The following is a 21,400-nucleotide window of genomic DNA, read 5'->3' as shown; positions in this document are numbered from 1 at the left end:
GAGACATCAGTACCAGCTGGACACTTGTTTTCCTCAGGTGTGAGTTTCAGCTCCAAGGGGCTCTGTTATAAGTTTTTAAGTTTAGGAATAATTCTACGTTTCCCTTTGTTCCCTTATCTGTAGGGGTGGAAGTGGTTCTCTGAATTTGCTACTTTTGTCATCCCTTAGGAATTTTCTTTGTATTTCTTGTAACCAAAATCAACAGCTCTAAACCTAATTGCGATTTTTAAAAAATACTAAAATGTATTTGTATCAACAACCGGTATGTTTTCTGTGGCCCAACCTGGACCTGAGTGGTAGTCCAGGAAGCAAATCCTCAAAGATGAGGTGCATAGGTTGGTTTGGGTTTGAATGCAGGTCTGAGTTCCTCACCAAAGGGAAACGGTGATGCCTTGGCATCATGATGAATCAGATTATCCCCTGTGGTTGAGGGCTCAAGTGGCTGCTACACTTGTTAGGCAGTCCTGATGACTAACGACTGGTATGGGGTGCATACCTCTGAGTGCCCTGGAGCACTTACAGAAAGTTTACAAGCTTAGGTTGGCTTTTTTTTAATTGAAGAATTGATTTACAGTGTTAATTTCTGCTGTATAGCAAAGTATTTCAGTTATATGTATATGTTCTTTTTTATATTCTTATTTATTATGATTTATCACAGGATGGGAATATGTTTGGATTCAGACAAAGGTGAAAAACAAAGTTTGTAGTCTCTCTGAGCCTCGTTTGCCTGTGAGAAGCAGTTTGCCTCCCTATGTCTGAGGAAACTATTAATAGCTTTTTTTTTTTTTAATATATAGTTGATTTAAAGTTTCAGGTGTACAAAAATAGTGATTCGAATATTTTTTATAGATGATACTCCATTTAAAGTTATGAAATACTGGCTATGTTTCGTGTGCTGTACACTAACTATATCCTTGTAATCTATTATTTTATACACACTAGTTTGTTCCTCTTAATTCCCTACCCCTATTATGTCCCTCCCTGCTTCTCTCTCCCTACTGGTAACCACTAGTTTGTTTTCTATTATCTGTGAGTCTGTCTGTTTTGTTATATTCACTGGTTTATTTTTCAGATTCCATATATAAGTGATAATATACTGTATCTGTCATTATCTGGCTTATTTCACTAATAAGCATAGTACCCTCTAGGTCCATCTATGTTGTTGCAAGTGACAGAATTTCCTTCCTTTTTTATGGCTGAGTAATATTTCATTATATATATATATATTCACACCATATTTTTTTTTAAATCCATTTATCTGTTGATGGACTGGTTGCTTCGATATCTTGGCTATTGTAAATATTGCTGCTATGAACATTGGGGCACATGTATCTTTTAGAATTAGGGTTTCTGTTTTTTTCAGATATAAACCAAGGAGTAAAATTACGAGATGGTAGTTTTATTTCTGATTTTTTTTTTAAAATTATTTATTTTTGACCGTGCTGGGTCCTCATTGCTGTGTGGGCTTTTCCCTCTAGTTGAGGGAGTAGGGGCTTCTCTCTAGCTGTGGCGGATGGGCTTCTCAGTGTGGTAGCTTCTCATCTTGCACAGCACGGACTCTAGGGTGCGTGGGCTCAGTAGTCGCAACTTGTGGGCTCCAGAGCACAGGCTCAGTATTTGTGGCACGTGGGCTTAGTCGCTCTGCAGCCTGTAGGATCTTCCTGGATCAGGGATTGAAACCATGTCTCCTGCAATGGCAGGCAGATTCATCGCCACTGAGCCACCAGGGACGCCCCTACTTTTAGTTTTTTGAGCAACTGCCATACTGTTTTTCATAGTGGCTGCACCAATCCACATTCCCCACAACAGCATGCAAGGGTCTCTTTTTCTCCACAGTCTCAGTGATACTTGCTATCTATAGATTTTTTGATGGTAGTTATTCAGTGAGGTGATATCTTACTGTGGTTTTGATTTCTATTTCTTTGAATGATTAGGAGTGTTGAGCATCTTTTCATGTGCCTCTTGAACATGTCCATGTCTTCTTTGCAAAAATGTCTATTAATGTCTTCTGCCCATTAATCAGATTTTTTTTATATTGAGTTGGATGACCTGTTTATATATTTTGGATATTAACCTCTTATTGGTCATATCGTTTGCAAATATTTTCTCCCATTCAGTAGGTTGTGAAACTAGTCTTCTTGCTTGAAAATCCTGTAATAACATCACTTGGATCAGTTTTCATTCTCCTCAAGAACCACTCAGCTGAGTGCTCTCTTACCCAATTTTTACCAATAGATCCATCACTAGGATCTTATGCACTGGCAAAGAAAGCGTAAACTTCAACTGAAGAAGAAATAGCTTATACGTCAAAACAGTTGCAAGGTTTTGCTAATACATATGGGCAAAAGCCTGGGGAATATGAGGGAAAGTGGATTCTAAGAATGTGAGATGAAGGAAGAACACTTGACTGCCTTGGGTGTCAAATTTACTGATACGGGTGCACTTATATATTCTGGACATGGCTCTGTGCTTGACTGGGTAACTAAAAACGCTCAGTGGTAGCCTACATTTAATGAAGTTGAGATACCAAAGTTTCCCTGGCATTGTGCAGAGGGAATCCAAAAACAAGGAGACAGGAGTGTCGAAGTAGACATGTCTTGTATGACCTGCACACCACCCCTCACCTTCCCCAACTACATTCCCTGAGAAGGCCAGCTTAAAATAACAAACATTTCATATATCTCTCAGTCCTAAAGGTCAGGAGTGGTGTAGCCCTGGCCCAGGGTCTCTCACAAGGCTTTAGTCAGGATGTTGGCTCATCCAACATTGAGTCAGGATGTTATCTCAGGCTGAAGGATCTGTTTCCAGGATGGCTCACTCTCATGGTGCTTGGGTGGGGGGACTGTTTCTCACCACATGAGCCTCTCCATGGCAGTTTATGTGTTTTCACATCGTGGTAGCTGGCTTCCTCCAGAGCAAGTGACCCAAGGGAGAAAGAGTGAGGCAGAAAGGCCATGATGTCATGCTGAGCCTTGGAAGTGAAGCTATATTATGTTGATCACATAAACCAACCATGATGCCTGTTGGAGGGGACTGCACAAGGGCCAGAATACCAGAGGCAGGAATCCCAGGGCTCCACCTTGAAAGCTGGCCATCACAGCAACTTGACTTCCACCAACTAACTGCCATTTTCCTTCTCTGTAGTCACTCTTGCTTGTTAGGCTTCTGAGGCCCAGGCTCATGAAGCCAGTTTCAGGATGGCTTAATAAAGATTTGGTTTATGAATCTTGGAAATATAGTGAAATGATGGGCCAAGAACTATGTGAAGAACTTCAGTCAAGAGAAATTAATTAATATGATGCATTCTTTCCCAACATTGAAGATTATAGTGGGACAATGGATCTGTTTGGAGACATAGATGACATTTCTTCAGATAGTGATGGGGATAATCAACCACCCATTCAAAGACAGCCTGTTACAGTAAGTACAAATCTCAACTGAGCCCATTATTCAAAGCTAAGAAAAAAGTTTCAGAGGCTGATGGGCCTGACTCTCTCATATAGAGAGAGTCTGGAACATCTGATGAATAGGTGACTTCCTTAGCTATGTTGGGAATTTCTGGATATTAAAGGGCATAGAAGGAATTGCTCAGAATGAATTTGATGCCAAACTTTAGGGGCTAGACTATGAGGACTCATAATTTGAAAACCTTTGATTCAAAAGCTTTTCTTACTCAAACTTGTGCCGAGATGTGTGTATTACTTGACATTTCCCCCTGATTTTAGTAGTTACTTAGTATTGAAGTGTTGTATAATTTCACACTTGTGTTGCTAAATATCTTATGAAAACTAGGTATGTCAATATTTTTTTCTGGTAATGCAGGCTGACACGTCTTGTTTTGCATGGTGGTTTTAGGGGAGTAGGATAGAGAGGATGAAATTTTAAAGTGAGACTGGAGGGGCTGCTGACTACTTTATCTCTGAAGTGGTTTCTAAATTTACTTCCTGTCAAACCTGCATCTGCCTGCTGCGGAAGGACAGCTAGAGCATTTCTAATGTCACCTCAAGCTCTCACATTCTGATTCCTTTCTTAGGATGGATGTGGAGTGCCTCAGAACCAGCAGGAGGAAGAGCCGATTTCTGAAACCAAAACAGAAGTAGAAATTCCTAACATCAACTCTGATTTAGGAAATGAATTATACTTTGTTAAACTACCCAAATTTCTCAGCATAGAATCCAAGTAAGAGGACTGATTTAAAGTTTTATTTTTCCTGCAAGATATTGAGTAAAAGTATGTGGACTGTAAATGTTCTTGTTTGTAATGCGTTGGCTAATCACAGAGGTGGGAGATTTTTCATGTAACTCTGAAAAAATAAATTTAGGGTGTGCTATGGTAGAAAATGATGAATTTATTGGTATGAGAAGGCTTTACTGCTAATAATTCTTTTAGCATTTTGGCACTTTCTTATCAATGAGCAGATATCATAGCTGATGAAGATGTTTTTTATTCTCATAAAGCTGAAAAATTGGTAAACGAAGGTGAGAAAGTTTGCTGGAAAAATCACAAAAGTTCAATGCAAAAGCCATTGTGAATCTAGAAAAGATGATGATATTTGAAAACAAAATAGTGTGGTTGGGTCCACACTATTTTGTGAACCATCATGATGGTTCACAAGTGCAAGCTCTTGTGCAATTAAACATGACACCTTTCTTTAAAAATATGAAAAGGTAGATCATGTGTCACCTATACCTTAGAGGACTATTTCACCAAACAAGAAAACAATTTTAAAATTTTGAATTATTAGTCACATTTGGATTTTTTTCAGGCAAAAAAAATTTTAAATAAAATTTTAAACAAGTCATTTGCATACTTCTTTGAAGTTTTACTTGAAGTTATTTGTCTACTGTGATTTTTTTAACATATTGGTATATGTTATAAAGACTTATAGTATTATATTCATACTAAAGATGGCTAATACAACATTAAAAAACAATTTTTAGGCCTTTTGATCCTCAGTATTATGAAGATGAATTTGAAAATAAGAAAATGCTTGATGAAGAAGAGAGAACCAGGTTAAAATTAAAGGTATCATTCCACACTTTATTCCTTTTTTTTTTTTTTTTAAGCTTTTTATAAAATAAAATACAGGGATAACAGTTTGAGATGAACTTACAAAATGATCTTTATTTTTTGATCAATAAATAACTGTTTAGAATGAGGAATTAAATGTCTTTTCAGAATATTATTAGGAGAGAAGGTACATATCCTTTTTAAAAAATTGTTGTAGAATTATCACTTTTCTAACCTTTCTTTGGCAGTTGTAATTTTTTGACAGCAGTCAAGATAAGAATTCTTGAAAATTGTTAGCTACTTCCTTCAGGATAAATAATAATATAATTAGATATACAGAACTGCCCCTCCAATTTTTATCATGGATAGTTCTGAGCTGCTTCCCATAGCAAAAATATCTGACTCTTTATGGAAATTCAGCTTATGCACAGAGAAGAGGTCTTGTCATTAGGGGGTCCCCCTTGAGAAGACCTGGAAAGCAAAACCCTACCATTGCTCTCATAGGAATGGCATTGTCTTTAACCGGGTATGGAATGAGCGTCTGCCAGAGGCCACAGTGGTAGCAGTGGCAGGAACCATTCTTATACTACTTTTCTAATTTGGAGTTTCTCACCATATGGATAAAGCAGAAGTCGCAGGTTTTAATTTATTGTTTATTACTGAATTACATTTTTTTAAAAATTAATGCTCAGAGCTTTCTTTCCTACAGGGCCTTTCTTTAGTCCTTCTTTCATTGGGTTCATAACCCTTCAAGTGGGGTTGCAATAGAAATCTCAGTTATAACCTCCTACCTCATATGGGCCCTAAGTTTTTGCTTCCACTGCCATGAGGTGGAGCTCAGAAAAGATTAAAACAGAACATCTGGTGAGTTTAACCAGTGTCTATAGGTATCTGTAGTAGGAGGGTTTCCGTGTTGCCTAATCATCTATTTTTCGGTGAGCTTACTTTCTCACCACCTCTGAATTCTTGGCATGTGATTATAAATCACTTGAGAAGAAAAGAACATGCAGTCTGGTTTTGTATATGAAAGTGTTAGTTGATCAGTCATGTCTCTTTGCGATCCCATGAACTGTAACCCATCAGACTCTTCTGTCCATGGGATTCTCCAGGTGAGAATCCTGGAGTGGGTTGCCACACCCTTCTCGAGGGCATCTTTCTGACCCAAGCATCGAATCCAGGTCTCCTGCACTTCTGGCAGATTCTTTACCAACTGGTTTTGTATGCCTTTGTGTTTTATATCAGATAGAAAATACTATACGATGGAGGATACGCCGGGATAAAGACGGAAATAAAATTAAAGAAAGCAATGCTCGGATAGTCAAGTGGTCGGATGGAAGGTGAGCACAGACCTGAGGAGAAACACCCAGAGGGAGGCCTGGGATGAATGAAGTTTTCTGTATAGGACCATATTTGGGGATCTTTTTTCATTACAGAATTAACAAAATCTAGTAGCAACCCACTCCAGTACTCTTGCCTGGAAAATCCCATGGATGGAGAAGCCTGGTAGGCTACAGTCCATGAGGTCGTGAAGAGTCAGACACGACTAAGCGACTTCACTTTCATTTTTCACTTTCATGCATTGGAGAAGGAAATGGCAACCCACTCCAGTGTTCTTGCCTGGAGAATCCCAGGGACGGGGTCGCACAGAGTCGGTCACCACTGAAGCGATGTAGCAGCCGGCCTCTTAGTGAGTGAAGTGAGTGAGTGAAGTCGCTCAGTTGTGTCCGACTGTTTGCGACTCCATGGACTGTAGCCCACCAGGCTCCTCCATCCGGATTCTCCAGGCAAGAATACTAGAGTGGGTTGCCATTTCCTTCTCCAGGGGATCTTCCCGACCCAGGGATCGAACCCAGGTCTCCCGCATTGCAGGCAGATGCTTTAACCTCTGAGCCACCAGGGAAGGCCTCTTAGACCACATATTAAAAAGCAGAGACATTACTTTGCCGACAAAGGTCCGTCTAGTCAAAGCTTTGGTTTTTCCAGTAGTCATGTATGGATGTGAGAGTTGGACTATAAAGAAAGCTAAGTGCCAAAGAATTGATGCTTTTGAACTTTGGTGTTGGAGAACACTCTTGAGAGTCCCTTGGACAGCAAGGAGATCCAACCAGTCCATCCTAAAGGAAATCAGTTTTGAATATTCATTGGAAGGACTGATGCTGAAGCTGATACTCCAGTACTTTGGCCACCTGATGCAAAGAACTGACTTATTTGAAAAGACCCTGATGCTGGGAAAGACTGAAGGTGGGAGGAGAAGGGGATGACAGAGGATGAGATGGTTGGATGGCATCGCCGACTCAATGGACATGAGTTTGAGCAAGCTCTGGAAGTTGGTGATGGACAGGGAGGTGTGGCATGCTGCAGTCCATGGGGTTGCAAAGAGTTGGACACGACTGAGTGACTGAACTGAACTGAACTGAACTGAGGCTCCTGGCATTATCTGGGAAACCTGGGAGAAATAAACAGGGTTGAGGTCACAGTGCTGTGCTGGAAGACTCTAGACATAGACTCAAAAAGTAATCAAATTCACAGTATCTGCCTTATTGAGATGAAAACATAATGTCAGTGCCCATATGTGACCATTAGACATTATAGATTGGTATGTTTGAAAAAACGATTTCTGTTTTACTAATGAAGTCATAGAGATTGGGAAATGATAAAACAATTAGATTTCAAGTTGAAAGGAAGATGGATTTTACCACCTTTTACTTTGAAAGGAGGTAGGTTAGTTGTTTCTAGTATCTTTTGTCTGTCTTAAATCTTCAGTATGGGGACAGGATCCTGCAGTTCCACAGCATTTTAAGAATTGCTAACAGGGTAGAGGAGACTTCCCTGGTAGCTCATGATAAAAAACCCATCTGCCAATGGAGGAGATGCAGGTTTGATCCCTGGGTTGGGAAGATCCCCTGTAGAAGGAAATGGCAACGCACTCTGGTATTCTTGCCTGGAGAATCCCATGGACAAAGGAGACTGGTGGGCTGCCGTCCATGGGGTTGCAAAGAGTCGAACACAACTTAGTGACAAAACATGACAGAATGGAAGCTATAGGATTTGTTAACGATCCATCCTAATAACTGAACTATTTCTGTTTCCAGCCTGTCCCTACATTTAGGCAACAAGGTGTTTGATGTCTACAAGGCCCCGATGCAGGCCACTCACAACCACCTGTTCGTCAGGGACGACACTGGTCTGCAGGGACAAGCCGTCTTCAAGTCCAAACTCACATTCAGGTAACTATTCATAGTGATCTCTTGCTGCTTGGCAGTTTGAGCAACAGGTTAGAGAGGCTGGATGTGCAAAGAGCCTGACTGACATGATGTTGAGGTGCAGCTCCCCAAGGCCCATGGTCTGGTTCCCATGCCATTTTTCACCTTTGCAACAAGTTCCTGTCTCTCAGGGAGCCAGTTCATGCTATGGAAGCCAACACGAGGCTGCTGTCTAAACCAGAAGACGAGTTATTAATTCACATTGATCAGCACACCTGGTAAGAGGCCTAAACTGTCTGTGCCACTCTGCTGGTCAGCATGTCCCTTCTCTTCAGGGCCTTTTACCCGGGAAGCCGGCTGATTGCAAGCATGCTCTTGGTGTGTGCATGTGCCAGAGGAAAGGGCTGTGGGTGCTGATGTTACTGTCCGCCGCTGTTTGCTGTTGGTGTGATTGCCTGCAAATGTTCTTAGTAGAGTGAGTCATTTTTGTCTGTTTGCCGCAGACCTCATGCTACAGACTATGCCACACATAAAAAGGTGTCCCTGCCACTTGCTAGTAGATGCTCGAGGATGCAGACGATTAAAATCTTACCAGTGGCAGGTCCTGATCCTGAATGCCAGCGTGTAGAGTTGATTAAGGTATGTTGGCTGAGCTTTATCCCAGGATTGTTTAGGGGCATTAAGAGCTGTGCTTTTCAGAATATTAAATCATCTTATTGTGACAGTCATTTTATTTCTTGTAGTTATCAGGGAGCCAGCTTTAGCTTCCAAGTGTGTGGTTAACCATAGAAATGGTCATAGTCAATGGGCCAGTGGTGAGATACAGCAATCCAGACACTCAGGTGTTCTCTCTCCAATCTGTGAGCTCTCAGCGGGAAACTGACAGTTTTTAAAAAAACATAACCTTTGATACATATCATTAAACTGTGTTAGCCAGAGGAGAGGTGATGTAGGAAGGTCAGGACGACATTCCTGACTCAGTCAACACTGGCCCTACCCGTGGAGCCCAACATGTGGAAGCCAGGTGGATGGAAGGGAACAAGGGCTCTACTTTGGGACTTAGGGACCCTCCCCACCAGCACGCCCTCATCCTGCCATCAGCAGCTGTGGGGAGTGCCCTGGGTTGACGGCCCCAGGCACGAATATCTGGGTGCCATGGTCGTTTGGTGGAGCCTGGGCAAGTCAGGTGTGTCTCAGGGAAGGTGAAGAGAACCTGCCTCCCTCAGGCATCTGCTGGGCATGGACGCAGCTCCTCAGGCTGGTCGTGCCCTCTGGACTGTTCCTGGCAGCAGAGGGGACGCTGCAGCTCCCAAGGCCGTGCCCATGCCAGTTGTGATGGGGCGGTTGGTGTGAGGGAGCCTTCTGCCTCTCCACCCTGTGGTGTCTTCATGCCTTAGAACTGAACACGACGATGACCGTGTATGGTAACAGAGATGTGAAATGGAGAGAACTCACCCTGAGGACATAGGAACTGGTGTTATCCCGGGCAAGGCATTTTCATGTTCTTTAGTTTCAAGCAGGCACTAAGTGAATTCATTTTTTTTTAAGTCTTTACAGAAAGAAGCACGTTTGAGGGCTTCTGCTCACCAGGAGACAATCCGTCTGCAGAACCAGGGGGTGCCAAGTGCCCCCTACCAGGACTCGAACAGTGATGAGGAGGGTGAAGCCGTCGAAAACCACAACCAAGGGGAACGCGGAGGTGAGTCTGGTGACCACTGAGTGTCTGTCCTGCTGTTATTCACTGAGGACAATGCAAAGGCCTTTTCTCCTGTTTTTGTTAGGACCACTTTCTCACATGAAAAGTTGGCTGGGAAAATAAGGCACCCCCATAATTAAGAAAATCAACTAAATAATTTATGTCATTGTAAAAAATGTATAATAGGCAGTTTGCCTGATTGTATAATTAAGGACCCAGTGTTAAACTTTGTAGTTTTAAAAAATGTGTGTCTGGAGCCCTGCGGGTATTTAAAAGTGAGCAGTCTCTCTGAGAGGAAAAAAACCTCTCCAATGTAAGTCATTTAAGCATGTTTGAAAGCTGTATGTATCTCTTCATGAAAACTTAAAAAAAATGGTTGGTGTCTCAACAAAGGGAAATATATACAGTGGGAAGTAAGAACATTCAACAGTAAAAAAAAAATTTTTTTCAGGAATAAATGGGTCTTCATCTTTGAAGGTCAGTCCCATATCTAAAGTCCTCAAATTTGCTTTCAGAGGAAGGGGCCAGAATCTATTCTCCAGAGAGTGATGAGGGACCAGATGGAGATGGGGCTCAAAGATCACTGACAGCAAAGAAACTCACCACTGATAAGGTAAAACCAAATTTATTCAATCTGAAGGGGTTTGCTCTGTAGCCACAAGCCGACTCCCGGAATAAGGAGCTCAGAGCCCAGGAGCACAGACAGGTGTCTACACACCTCCCTACAACTCAGTGAGATGAGTGCAGTAACAAGCCTAGGCGTGGCCCAGAGGAATGCCTGACACCTGTGTGCAGCGGGAGGCAGCCCAGAACAGTCACCCTCTTGTTGGAAGCTGAAGGAAGTGTTAGGGTGGGTGTGCCGGTGGACAGAAAGGCCTGTGAGAAAAGACATGTGGCTGAGACACCAGGGCCCAACTAGAGAACTAGAAGTAGTTCAATGAAATAGATCAAGGGCCCTCTCCCGATCACCATGAGCATAATAATGGTGCAGGGTTATTTCATCTCCATGTTATTGAAATTATCTACTTTATTTCCTTTTCCACTTAAAGATCACAAGAAATTTTAAGTCTTAATTACACAAGTGACTCACTCTGTTCTTGCCATTGTACCATATTCATTTATCCAGTGTTTTCTGAACACATAACTCACTCCACTATGGGTCTTGAGTTACAGGTCAGAGGAAACATCCCAGTAACAGAAATGGCTCTTACTATGTAGAAGAAGCACTCATTTTTCATGTGAAAAAATCTATTTAAAACTTGGAAACCATACTGAAAAAAGCACATAAAACACAAGCAGTCCTTTAAAAAAAGTCAACAGGCTTTAAAATTGTGAATTTTAGATAGAGAAAGTGAAGTACTGAGGAAGCAGAGGAACATATTTCAAGTAGTAATGAGGGGAATCCACACCTAAATAGAGTGACGTGTCCCTTGGCCCTGACCGCTGGAAGTCCGGGCTCCCCTTGCCTGACCTGTAGAGACAGTGTCTGTGGACAAGGTCATCGCTGGAGGGTCGAGTTCTAACTTGAAAGGCTGGCTCCCCCACCGGCTCAGAACTACTTTAGACAGAATTTCCGAAAACATTCAGTATTGAATTTTACACCTTCTCTCGTTATCTGTTCAGATGAACCCTCCAGAAAGAGGAAAGCAGGGAGTGAAGAGGAAGAGGATGACTGAAGCATAAAACGTGTACTTACTATAAATATGGTTTTCAACTGCTTGCTTTAAAACAGTGATGAAATGACTTGGGATTGAAGTGAGGAACTGAATTCCTTTTGCATAATCCTAGTTGTGGTTTTAAAATGTTTGGAAGCAAGTCTGTGACTTCAGAAAATCCACTGTTCCCAGGTGAGGCCATTTTGGTAACAGTTTGCGCTGTGTCTTGGGATTTTTTTGTCAGAGCAGGCATAGCACAAGAGAGCTCACTGGAGACTCAATGCTTTGTTACGTGTTGTATGGGCCTTACCAGTTCTAATCCTCAGAACAACTCAAAGGGCTGCTGCTGTTCTCATACTACAGATATGGAAGCTAAGTTAGAACTTAAGACTTTTATCCAAAGCTTTTTCTTCTCAAGTTAAAAAGCATTTTTGAGACAAGGATCAGGAACTTATGTGCACAGCCATCACACTGCTGAGCAGGTCTATTACTGACCTTAGGGAGAAAGACATCCAGAATGCTGGGAGAAATGGTCACCAGGAGCTTAGAGAAAAACAGAGCGCTGGGAAACAAGATACTAGATGTGACTGTTAGCTTTTTGACTAGTGCAGTAGCTGGAACATAACAGGTACATGAAGTTTTTTGTTGTTCAATGTACAAACCAATGATGTTACCTTGGGCAAGTTAACTTCTCTGAAGTCAGTTTGCTCAACTTGGTGGGGTCTGGACTTGACCATTGTGAGTCTTTCATGATTTAATGTTTATATTCCTCTACTTCTGAGAAGTGAAAAATATGTTCTTTTTTTTTTTTTTAAAGAGTCTTATTGTTCAATAGAAAAGGTCAAAGAAAAATGGCCCACTTACCATGCAGGAAACCTGGATATACATTATAATTCCCTCCCTTTTATATATTTAAAGTGTAATTTCATGGAGTAAACACAGCCATAATTAGCACCAGCTCCAGAAAGGCCATTTAGAGACTCATCTAAATTGCTGAGAGGTATTATCACAGCTCAGTCATAAGGTTGACTGTTCTTTACAATTTTATTGAAGTATAGTTGATTTACAGTGTTGTGCTAATTTCTTTGGTACAGCAAAAGTGACTCAATTATACACACATAAACATCTTTTTCATATTTTTTCATACTTTTCCATTATAGTTTGTCACAGGATATAGTCCCCTGTGCTGTTCATCCATCCTGTATATAATAGGATGTCTGTTTCTGTGCCAGTACCACACTGTTTTGGTCACTATAGCCTTGTAGTATTATCTCAAGTCTGGGAGGGTTATGCCTCCTGCTTTGACAATTCTGGCTCTTTTATATAAAGTTTTATATAAATATTAGGATTATTTGTCTTAATTCTGTGAAAAATGAAATGTGTTAATTTGATGGGGATCGCATTAGATCTATAGGTTAGGTTGGCTATTCTTTATAGAGGTGGCCTTGAGTCTCTGCTACAGGATGGGGGCTAAAGCTGGGCTGAGCCTAGAGGCCACCAACCCTTGCAGACATGCTGGAAAGCTTAATATTTGGTACCTAGAGGAGTGAGGTGCCATTGGCTGAGCAAGAAGGCACTCTCCCCACGGCTATAGCGCCTGTCTCCAAGGCCACTCAGAGGAGGAGCTGAAGTTAACTGACAACTGAAGCACCCAAGCCTCTGACTCACCAAAGCGGACAGGCATCAAGGTTTCCCACATGTGAACGTAAGCCCAACAGCCATTCTCGGAAAGCCAGCCAATACTAAAGATTCAAGAGAAATTTCTTTATTCCTTAAGTTTCAAAGCTGAATTATTTGATTTATCCCTAAAATTTTCCTCAAACCCATTACACGTTTCACTGATTTCCTCTTTTGGTTGGTGGATTTAGGTGACTGATAAGCAGTATCTTTGCTTTACCTTAGAAATAATCTCTAATAGCAGGATTGGCTCCCCTCAGGCTCAGAACACACTGTATCATAGGTCCCTCTTTCAATTTGTCAACTCAGTTTAAAAAAAAACAAAAACAAAAACTCAATTTGACTTTATGGACAGGCCAGACTGAGTACTGATGGTATGAGACTGAACCATAGGAACTTACTACCTTATGGGTGTAAATGGTCAAGTACTGACAGTTTCAGAATAACTCAGGGAAGTTAATACACTTGTTCTTAAAAGGTATATAAGGAGTGAACTTTAGAACATAGGAATTAAAGGGATTTTCCAAACAGTCAAAGTCTACAGTATATTTGATAGACTGTATTGAAATTATTTGTTCCAATATGAAATGGTAAATCCTAAATGCCTGTAATCCATATTCTTCAAAAGAAAATTCACTGTGCTATTATGAACCAGTATTATTAATATGAATATTCTGTAATAGTTTATTAAAATTGAAAAAGTAAGCACTTACAGCATTTTTATATTTTAGCATTAAAAAATGTATTTAAATGCCCAATTTCATGTGACAAAGAACGCACTGTTACAAAAGTAATTTTCAAGCTTTTAAACGTACCTGAAACCAAATATAATTCATCCAAAAGACTAAAAAAAAAAAAGTGGGCACTTTCTCAAAATTACAATGGTTTTTATATATTCTGCGTGTGTGCATGCACATGTATGCATGAACAATTTTCTTTATAATTTACCTTCTTTTTACAATTCTTAAGCAGACAAATCTAAACAGTTTAAACAGCTGAATCAAATTGTTTTCCTTTTGACTTAAGGTGAAATTTAAACTAAAAATTTGCTTTACACCCATGAACAAGCACCCAGAATTTGTTTTTAAACCATACTCTCTGATGAACTACAATATCTGACAGAAAAATTTTAGACCTATTAATTGCTTTGCAGCATTTAAAACATTCTGATTGTCTGTAGAAAAGGAAGTTAAGCCTCACTCACATATGTGTACTGTAAGAGAGTTTGATTATTTTAAAAGTGTACAAACTTGAACAATAGTGCTAAATACAAAACATGGCTGGTGGTGTTTCACAGTGTTACAATCTATTATCTAGCTACCAGAGCAGATATCCTAAGTAAAAGTCCTTATATATCAGTGAAGGCTGTCTAAAATGCTTGGTAGAGGTTTAAAGATTGGCTTCTCTGAATGATCAGGCTGCATGTTAGAATTTAGCATTAACAAACTTATAAATGTTTTATTATAAAAATTTTCCAATGTGTTCAGTTTTTGTAGGGAAAGACATACAGAACTAAATTATAACATACAAGAAATATGACATAAGAAAGAATGACCAAATTAAAATGAGCTAATATAAATTCTTTGCTGATTGTAAATACAATTTTCTCAATTTAAAACTCGGTGAAGAGTTCCTTTGAGTGAGAAGTAGCTAGAAACATGAATGTTCAATGAGAAGTGATGGAAAAGAGGGTTCTATGGATGTTTAGACTGAAGAACTCACACCCCTTGATAGGAGTTGCTCTGACACATCCAATGTGTTTGGGTCTTGTGGGTGCTGTGTCTTCAGTTAATACTACATGAAAGTGGAGTGGCCTTGAGGGCATTATGTTAAATGAAACAAATCTGAAAGGAAGACAAATACTATATGATCTCATGTATTAAAGCCTAAAAAGACTAAATCCATTGATACAGCCAACAGACTGCGGGTTGCCAGCGTTGGGGTGTGGAGAGTGGGTGAAATGGATGAACGTGGTTAAATGGTATAAACTTCCAGTTATAAGAAAAGTAAGTCCTAGGAATGTAATGTCAGCATAGTGATGACAGTTAATACTACTGTATTATTACATATTTGAAAGTTACTTAAAAGTTCTCATCACAAGGAAAAACATTTTTAAAAACTATGTGAAGTGATAGATGTTAACTAAACTTACTGTAGTAACCATTTTGCAAGTATGTGCATATATCAAATCATTGTTTTATACCTTAAACTATGTTATATGTCAACTATCTCAATAAAACTAGAAAAAAAAAATTTAAGTGACGTGACATTGTAATGGAGGAAAACTAGGCCGTACTGAACTTACAGAGAATGGAAACTGCTGTAGATTCCAGAAAAACAATGATCCTTTTTTCTGCCAGGAGACAATGGTGATTCCTGATTTTATAAGGAAAAAGTTAGAAGTTCTAGGACCACAGAGCCAAAATTTTACAATTTTATGAAACCTCATGAATTGTTTAATCTTATTTTAATGGCAGCAAGGGTTAAAATAAAGAACAACAGAACATAACTTTTTATCAAAACATGTTTTCTTTTATAATTTTCTTTATACCATGGATTCCCCTTTTTAAATGAAAAAACATCAGATACTGTCAATGGAAAAAAGAATTTACAAAGCTCTATACCTGTTAACTTTTTGAGGGAGTACCTACTGCACAAAGCAAGTATGTGGGTTATTTCATTCAAATCATGAGAATCTACAATTTAACAATCAAGGTAATTCTCCTTAGAATTTCTAACAGTCTAATTTTTTTAAACACAAAATGTTTATTTGGTCTTTTAAATGACAGGCACCCTTAGAGAATGTATTCCACCTATTCTTTAGACTGCTACTAGGCTTTAGCTACAAGTATATAGCACCAAAATCCATTTTAATAATATCATTAATATTGATTTTAATACATATAATCTCATGTAGACAAACTGGAAAAATTAGAACTTCTGACAAATATGAATATAAAATTTTATAAAATGTGAAATTAAAAGCTTTTAAAAAAACAGCAATTTCAAAACGCAAAGAACAGTCTTTGCTTGGATAACGAGATAAATCTATACTGGTTACACTACAAAAACTTAAATGTCTTAGAAGATCTTTGGTTTAAAAATCAAGACTATTTCACAATTCTATTGTAAAATTTTAGCATAATATAGAAATATTGCAAGTTACTAAAAGGATAAGAAGTGCCAGATTTTGTTTTTTTGAGAGGTGCCAGATTTTTAAAGATCAAAGTAAACATCCGTTTTCTCCCTTGTGTTATAGTTTGTGAAAGATTTTCTGTATTCAGATAGATGAATGCTCACCTTTAGTTAGTTATTAACAAATCTTTTCTTCCACTATATAATGAACTGTAGCTCAGAACTGGAATGGTACAAGCAAAACACTCAACTTCTTCATACTTTGATAAATAATAAATGAAAAGATATTACCCATAAGTACAATACAGAATTCTAGGTGGGGCCCTACCTACCTATATTTAAAAAAAAAAAAAAAAAAAAAGACTTTTGCGAAGACAGGGTAACATAGTTATCAATTCATTGACTTACAGGGCAGGGCAAAAAAGGAAGCCTTGCTAAAAGTGTTCTGGCGGCTCTGAACTCTTGGTCCATGCCAACTCCCCCCTCTGTTGGAACTGTGCAGTCTCTAAAAATCAAGTACATTTCCAAAGTCATTTATGAAAAAGGAGAGAGGGAGAGCCAGTGAGAGTGAGCCTGACTTGCTAACTTGAAAAAAAAAAAAAGTCTCCAGCACCCTATAACCAAAAGGGAATAGTGGAACAGTGCAAAGTCAATCTTTGGCCCCTTTCAAACACTGGATACTGATTCCAAAGAAACTCACACTCAGTCCTTATGAGGAAAGCTTTCACCTGTCAAGAAGACTTATTTCTATAGCATACAGGGAGCCATCTAGCTCGAGACAAACTGACTAGTCCAAGACAAAGGAGCAGACATTTTATAATTTGGTTTCAAGAAGTTTTAAAAAAAATTAAGAACACATCTCTCCCCTATTCTGGAAAGAGATTCCTCCCTTTAGAAAAATCTCCCTGTAAGTGACACAGCCAGGCCTGAATTGTTCAGATTCCTTCGTGCCCTGTCCTCTGTAGCTGTACAGCCTCTGCCACCTCCTGCTCCCGGGACTGCCCTGGAACCTGGCATGAATACAGGTCCACATGGTCTGTCACACTACTGGACCTGGAGTGGCCTGCCCACCACGCTACACTGTTCAACCACTCACTTTAATACTCTGAGTGACAGGAAGACATCTTGTTATGAGAAACTACTTTTATACAGTATGGACCAAAAAGTTCAAGATGAAAGGAAACAGTTAATAAAAATTAGATTTATCAAGAATAGTCATTTTCCTTATTGGTTGGAAAATCTGTAGTAAGGGGTGATTGTATACCAACCAGACAACTCTGCACTGCATACAGGAACATCTCACTATCCTGTGTAAACTCTTAATTTATACACAGGTCAGCTTCTGATTTACTTTACAGTAACCATCAATTTAAAGGACTGTTCTGCATGCTCCTGAGACTTAATCTCCACCATTTAATAAGTCTGATTTCATGTGTTTAACAACAGCTTTTTTTTTTTTTAACCTTAAATAACAGAGTTAGTTAGCTGTATGCCTTTTACAGGGAAGAAAATAGCTTTCCTACTCAGATTTTATTTTTACTATGAACTTTCACAAAAATTTAATAATGCCCACATTATTAAAATGAAAGTCTGTAATGAATTTAGACATAGCTACTTTTTAAACCAAGTGTGTAACCTAGCCAAGATGATGACTTTGTTTAAAAAAACTGTAGGTGCTGAGACACCTCAGACAGGTCTAGTGTGGGGAGGCACAGGAGACCGCTTCCTCTCGCCTGGAAACCTGCTTTGACTCTAAGACAGATGACCAAGTTTTAAGTCATCTGTTTTAAGATGTTGGCATTTTGCTTTTTGCAAGAAAGAAGTGTGTGTGTTCTAGAAAACACGGAAAAGTCTCCATGCCATGGAATGAGGAAAGCTTTGAAGTGCCTTGTACCTAAGAAGTACGACAGCAGTTCTGACATCAGCAATGTCCCTTTTTGACTTAAAAAATATTGGTCCTTAAAATGTTCATATTATTCTACATAAATGACTTACTAAACTTTTTTACAACTGTATTTTTTTTAACCCAACTCATCACAGAACATTTAATTAAGCTAAATTAAAATCAATTTTAGCAGAAATAATGCTTTAGTATACAAAATATCACCTACTATTGATTTTGCAGTTTGAAACTGGTAACAACCTTAAACTAGAAAAAAGATACATGTAATTAAAAAAAAAATTTCCAGTCTTTTCCCTTCTCCCCAGGAAAATTTTACATCTGATATCACAAGAACCCTCGATGACCTTTCAATGTCTTCCAAATATGACAGGTTGGCAGACTTACTGGTGGTCTCCTTCAACTCGTCTCTTGCGAACTATGAGAAAAATAAAGAATGTTAGAAATCCCTGTTAGTTTGTACAATGTTGATTTGCTTGTGACAAACAAGTTTCTGTGCAATCCAGTTAGAGTTGTAAAAAAATGGATTGTCCATTTGTAGTTCACACAGCCATTAAAATAAAAAACTCGTATCCTTTATTATTAAAATAAAAAACTCATATCCTTTACTGTGTTCACTTACCTGCTGAGAACTGAGGAGCTAAGCTCCCCTGTGCTTATACAACAGCAACATTAGAAATCCACAGTAGAATGGTCAGCAGTCACCTTCAACTCACTGTGCCTGTCTCATCCATGTATTAAAAAATTTTATACCTCCATTAAAAATGGTAACTTATCATATTAAATTTTGAAATAACACACAGGCAGCTGGGATTAGAAAGTATGAAAGGTAATTTGCATGCCCTTCTGGTTATTTCCTTAGTTTGTGAAAGAACATACCAAAAATACTTTTGAAAGTTTCAAAGGTAAGTGAGTTGCTACTACTGCTCTCCAAATTTTCCTTCTCTTATCTCCTACAAAATGAGCCAGTTTGGGGCTCTGAGAATACAACAAATGCAAAGTAATGCAGATGTTAGACCCTAGTAACATGGTGATGTCACCTCTGGCTACCATAAACTCGGGAGGTCAAAGTGGTTGACCCACAGTTAGCAGAGTAAACAAAGGCGCACATCTAAGGGTGCCCAGCCTAGGCACGGGCTGGAGACCCTGAGCTGCGAGGCCATGCTTGTTGGCAGCAGGGCGAGGTCTTCAGTCAGGATCTTGCTACCTTCTCTCTCACCTATCAGCCACCAGAGAACATTTGCTGAGAGCTGGCAGCTCAGGGCTCCTCAGCATTGGGCAGTGGGAACCTGCTGCTTTTTGTAGTGTGCTCTTTGGCAAGCAAGGCAACCTCTCTGAGCCTCAACTCATCCTCTGTAACAGGAGAATAGTGACACCTGAACCTCATGGCTGTGCAATTCAAGGCTGCTTCAAAGTGAAATCGCTTAGTCATGTCCGACTCTTTGCGACCCCGTGGACTGTAGCCCACCAGGCTTCTCCATCCATGGGATTTTCCGGGCAAGAGTACTGGAGTGGATTGCCATTTCTTTCTCCAGGGGATCTTCCCGACCCAGGGATTGAACCTGGGTTTCCCGCATTGCAGGCAGATGCTTTACCCTCTGAGCCACCAGGGAAGCCCCAAGGCTGCTTAGTATTGTGTTAATATAGAAAGCATTCAGTGGGGTTAAGGAATGGTCCTGAGGCCAGCCATCTTTTCAGAGTGAGGAAAGCCAATTTAGCCTTTATAAAGTTAGAGGATCTGCATGTACACATAATTGGTTTTGATACTCTTACCAGTAAGTTAAGTTCCTCTGTGTAAGTTACATGGTTGGTCTGTTAATTTCTATACTCTCTTCTGTGGAAGCAAGCAGGAAGGCAGCTGCCTCTGTGCAGCCTGAACTGGCTGTTTTAAGAGAGGAATGAAAAGCCAACAGGTGCACAGGCCTCCTGGCCAGGCTACAGGTCTTGCTCTCATGTCGTTCTGACTGCTGGCTTCTGTTCACTGGCCTTTAAGAGATGACTGGACAATCAAGTGACGTGAATAAAAGCCTGTCCAGCTATTGGCTGGGCGCTGGCTAGAAAATGCAAACCAGGAGGGCTGCAGTTTCAGGTCCCCATGAACATTTATATACACAGTTATATAACTGTGTGCACCTCAACTCTAATTTTAGCCCATGTTAACAAAGAACAAGTTTACTGAAATATTAGGGGAAGAAATCAAATGGAGAACTGAGTCTGCAAATACAAACTTAATTCATGTATATAGATATCTGAACCACATGGATATATCTGAAAGGCAAATCATATTCTTTAAAGTAGAACATTTCCAAGAAAATTTTGAATTGCAGTAGTGTTTGGATATTATTGGCAGACCATTTCAGATGTTAAAATGCATATTATTCTAAAAATGCACATTAAAAACAAGATCGATAGGACAGATAGAACAAAGTATAGAAAACTGATTACATAGTTAGTGAGTGTCAAGACAGGAACATAAGACAGAGTTCAATCGAATGTTGCACATACACCATATAACCTCTTTGCTGTTATAGCCGTGATACTTCTTAGCTGGAGAGATGGCGAGTAGGTAGGATTATTTCAGTGAAAAGTTGAGACTAAGAAAACAATGAGAGAGGGAGACGTTATCAACATCGGGACACTAAAGCTAGGATACAGCCCTATTTGCAAGGTGAAGGAAAATTATATGCCCCAGAGATGCTGTGCAAGTTGTTAAGTCTTGTTCTCTGATATCTCTGTCCAGTTACCACATACTAGAATGCTTGTAAGAAAACAGTCTTAATAGGCTTGCCATCTTGATCTAGAGGCAGAAATCAAAGTGCAGGGTAACAAGTAAAACCAGCTGAGCGTTCAGGGAAGGTAGGCTGCCGCTGCTGCGCACACAGGACAGCAGAGGATAGGCAGAGGCCACTCCTGACCCCCGTTCCTCACTGGCGCCACGTGTTACCTCAGCAATTCCTCAGTTCAGCCTATAGATGAGAGACTAATACATTTGGCCCTATTCACAATTCTTTAGCAATTTCTTTCCAAAACCCCCTCCACTAACATAAGTTCTCCACACTTCATGATTAGTCAATTGCCAATAAATCCTAACTGATCTCATTTCTTCTCCATCTCTGGAAGAGTA

At 39.7% G+C, this 21,400-nt stretch overlaps 2 protein-coding genes across 3 annotated transcripts in view; one reads left to right on the top strand and one right to left on the bottom strand.

The window, feature by feature from the left end:
• The first annotated feature begins 5,150 nt into the window (after window positions 1–5,150).
• LOC138989397 (RNA polymerase-associated protein LEO1-like) lies at window positions 5,151–10,880 on the top strand. The gene is made up of 4 exons (XM_070377901.1): window positions 5,151–6,347; window positions 8,103–8,852; window positions 9,762–9,912; window positions 10,425–10,880. The coding sequence occupies exons 2-4, from the start codon at window positions 8,784–8,786 to the stop codon at window positions 10,562–10,564; spliced, it is 360 nt and encodes a 119-aa protein (XP_070234002.1). The 5' UTR covers window positions 5,151–6,347; window positions 8,103–8,783; the 3' UTR covers window positions 10,565–10,880.
• A 2,433-nt stretch (window positions 10,881–13,313) lies between these two features.
• Window positions 13,314–21,400, bottom strand: part of TMOD3 (tropomodulin 3) — an 88,044-nt gene continuing 79,957 nt past the window's right edge. For both annotated transcript variants that reach the window (XM_005900459.3, XM_070377900.1), the window contains one exon: window positions 13,314–18,694. In XM_005900459.3, coding sequence (XP_005900521.1) covers window positions 18,660–18,694 — 35 coding nt within the window. In that variant the 3' untranslated portion in view covers window positions 13,314–18,659. The remainder of the gene's footprint in view (window positions 18,695–21,400) is intronic.

This window comes from Bos mutus, chromosome 10, assembly GCF_027580195.1.
Source record: "Bos mutus isolate GX-2022 chromosome 10, NWIPB_WYAK_1.1, whole genome shotgun sequence".
In the NCBI taxonomy this organism is placed as follows: Eukaryota; Metazoa; Chordata; class Mammalia; order Artiodactyla; family Bovidae; genus Bos; species Bos mutus.
The sequence above is the reverse complement of the archived record's forward strand: the minus strand, read 5'-3'. Positions and strand labels throughout refer to the sequence as shown.

Coding starts and splice junctions, on each gene's coding strand:
- LOC138989397 (XM_070377901.1), top strand. CDS start 8,784: ATGCAGACGATTAAAATCTTACCAGTGGCAGGTCCTGATCCTGAATGC. Junction 8,853..9,761: donor AGCGTGTAGAGTTGATTAAG/GTATGTTGGCTG, acceptor TTTTTTTTTAAG/TCTTTACAGAAAGAAGCACG. Junction 9,913..10,424: donor CAACCAAGGGGAACGCGGAG/GTGAGTCTGGTG, acceptor ATTTGCTTTCAG/AGGAAGGGGCCAGAATCTAT.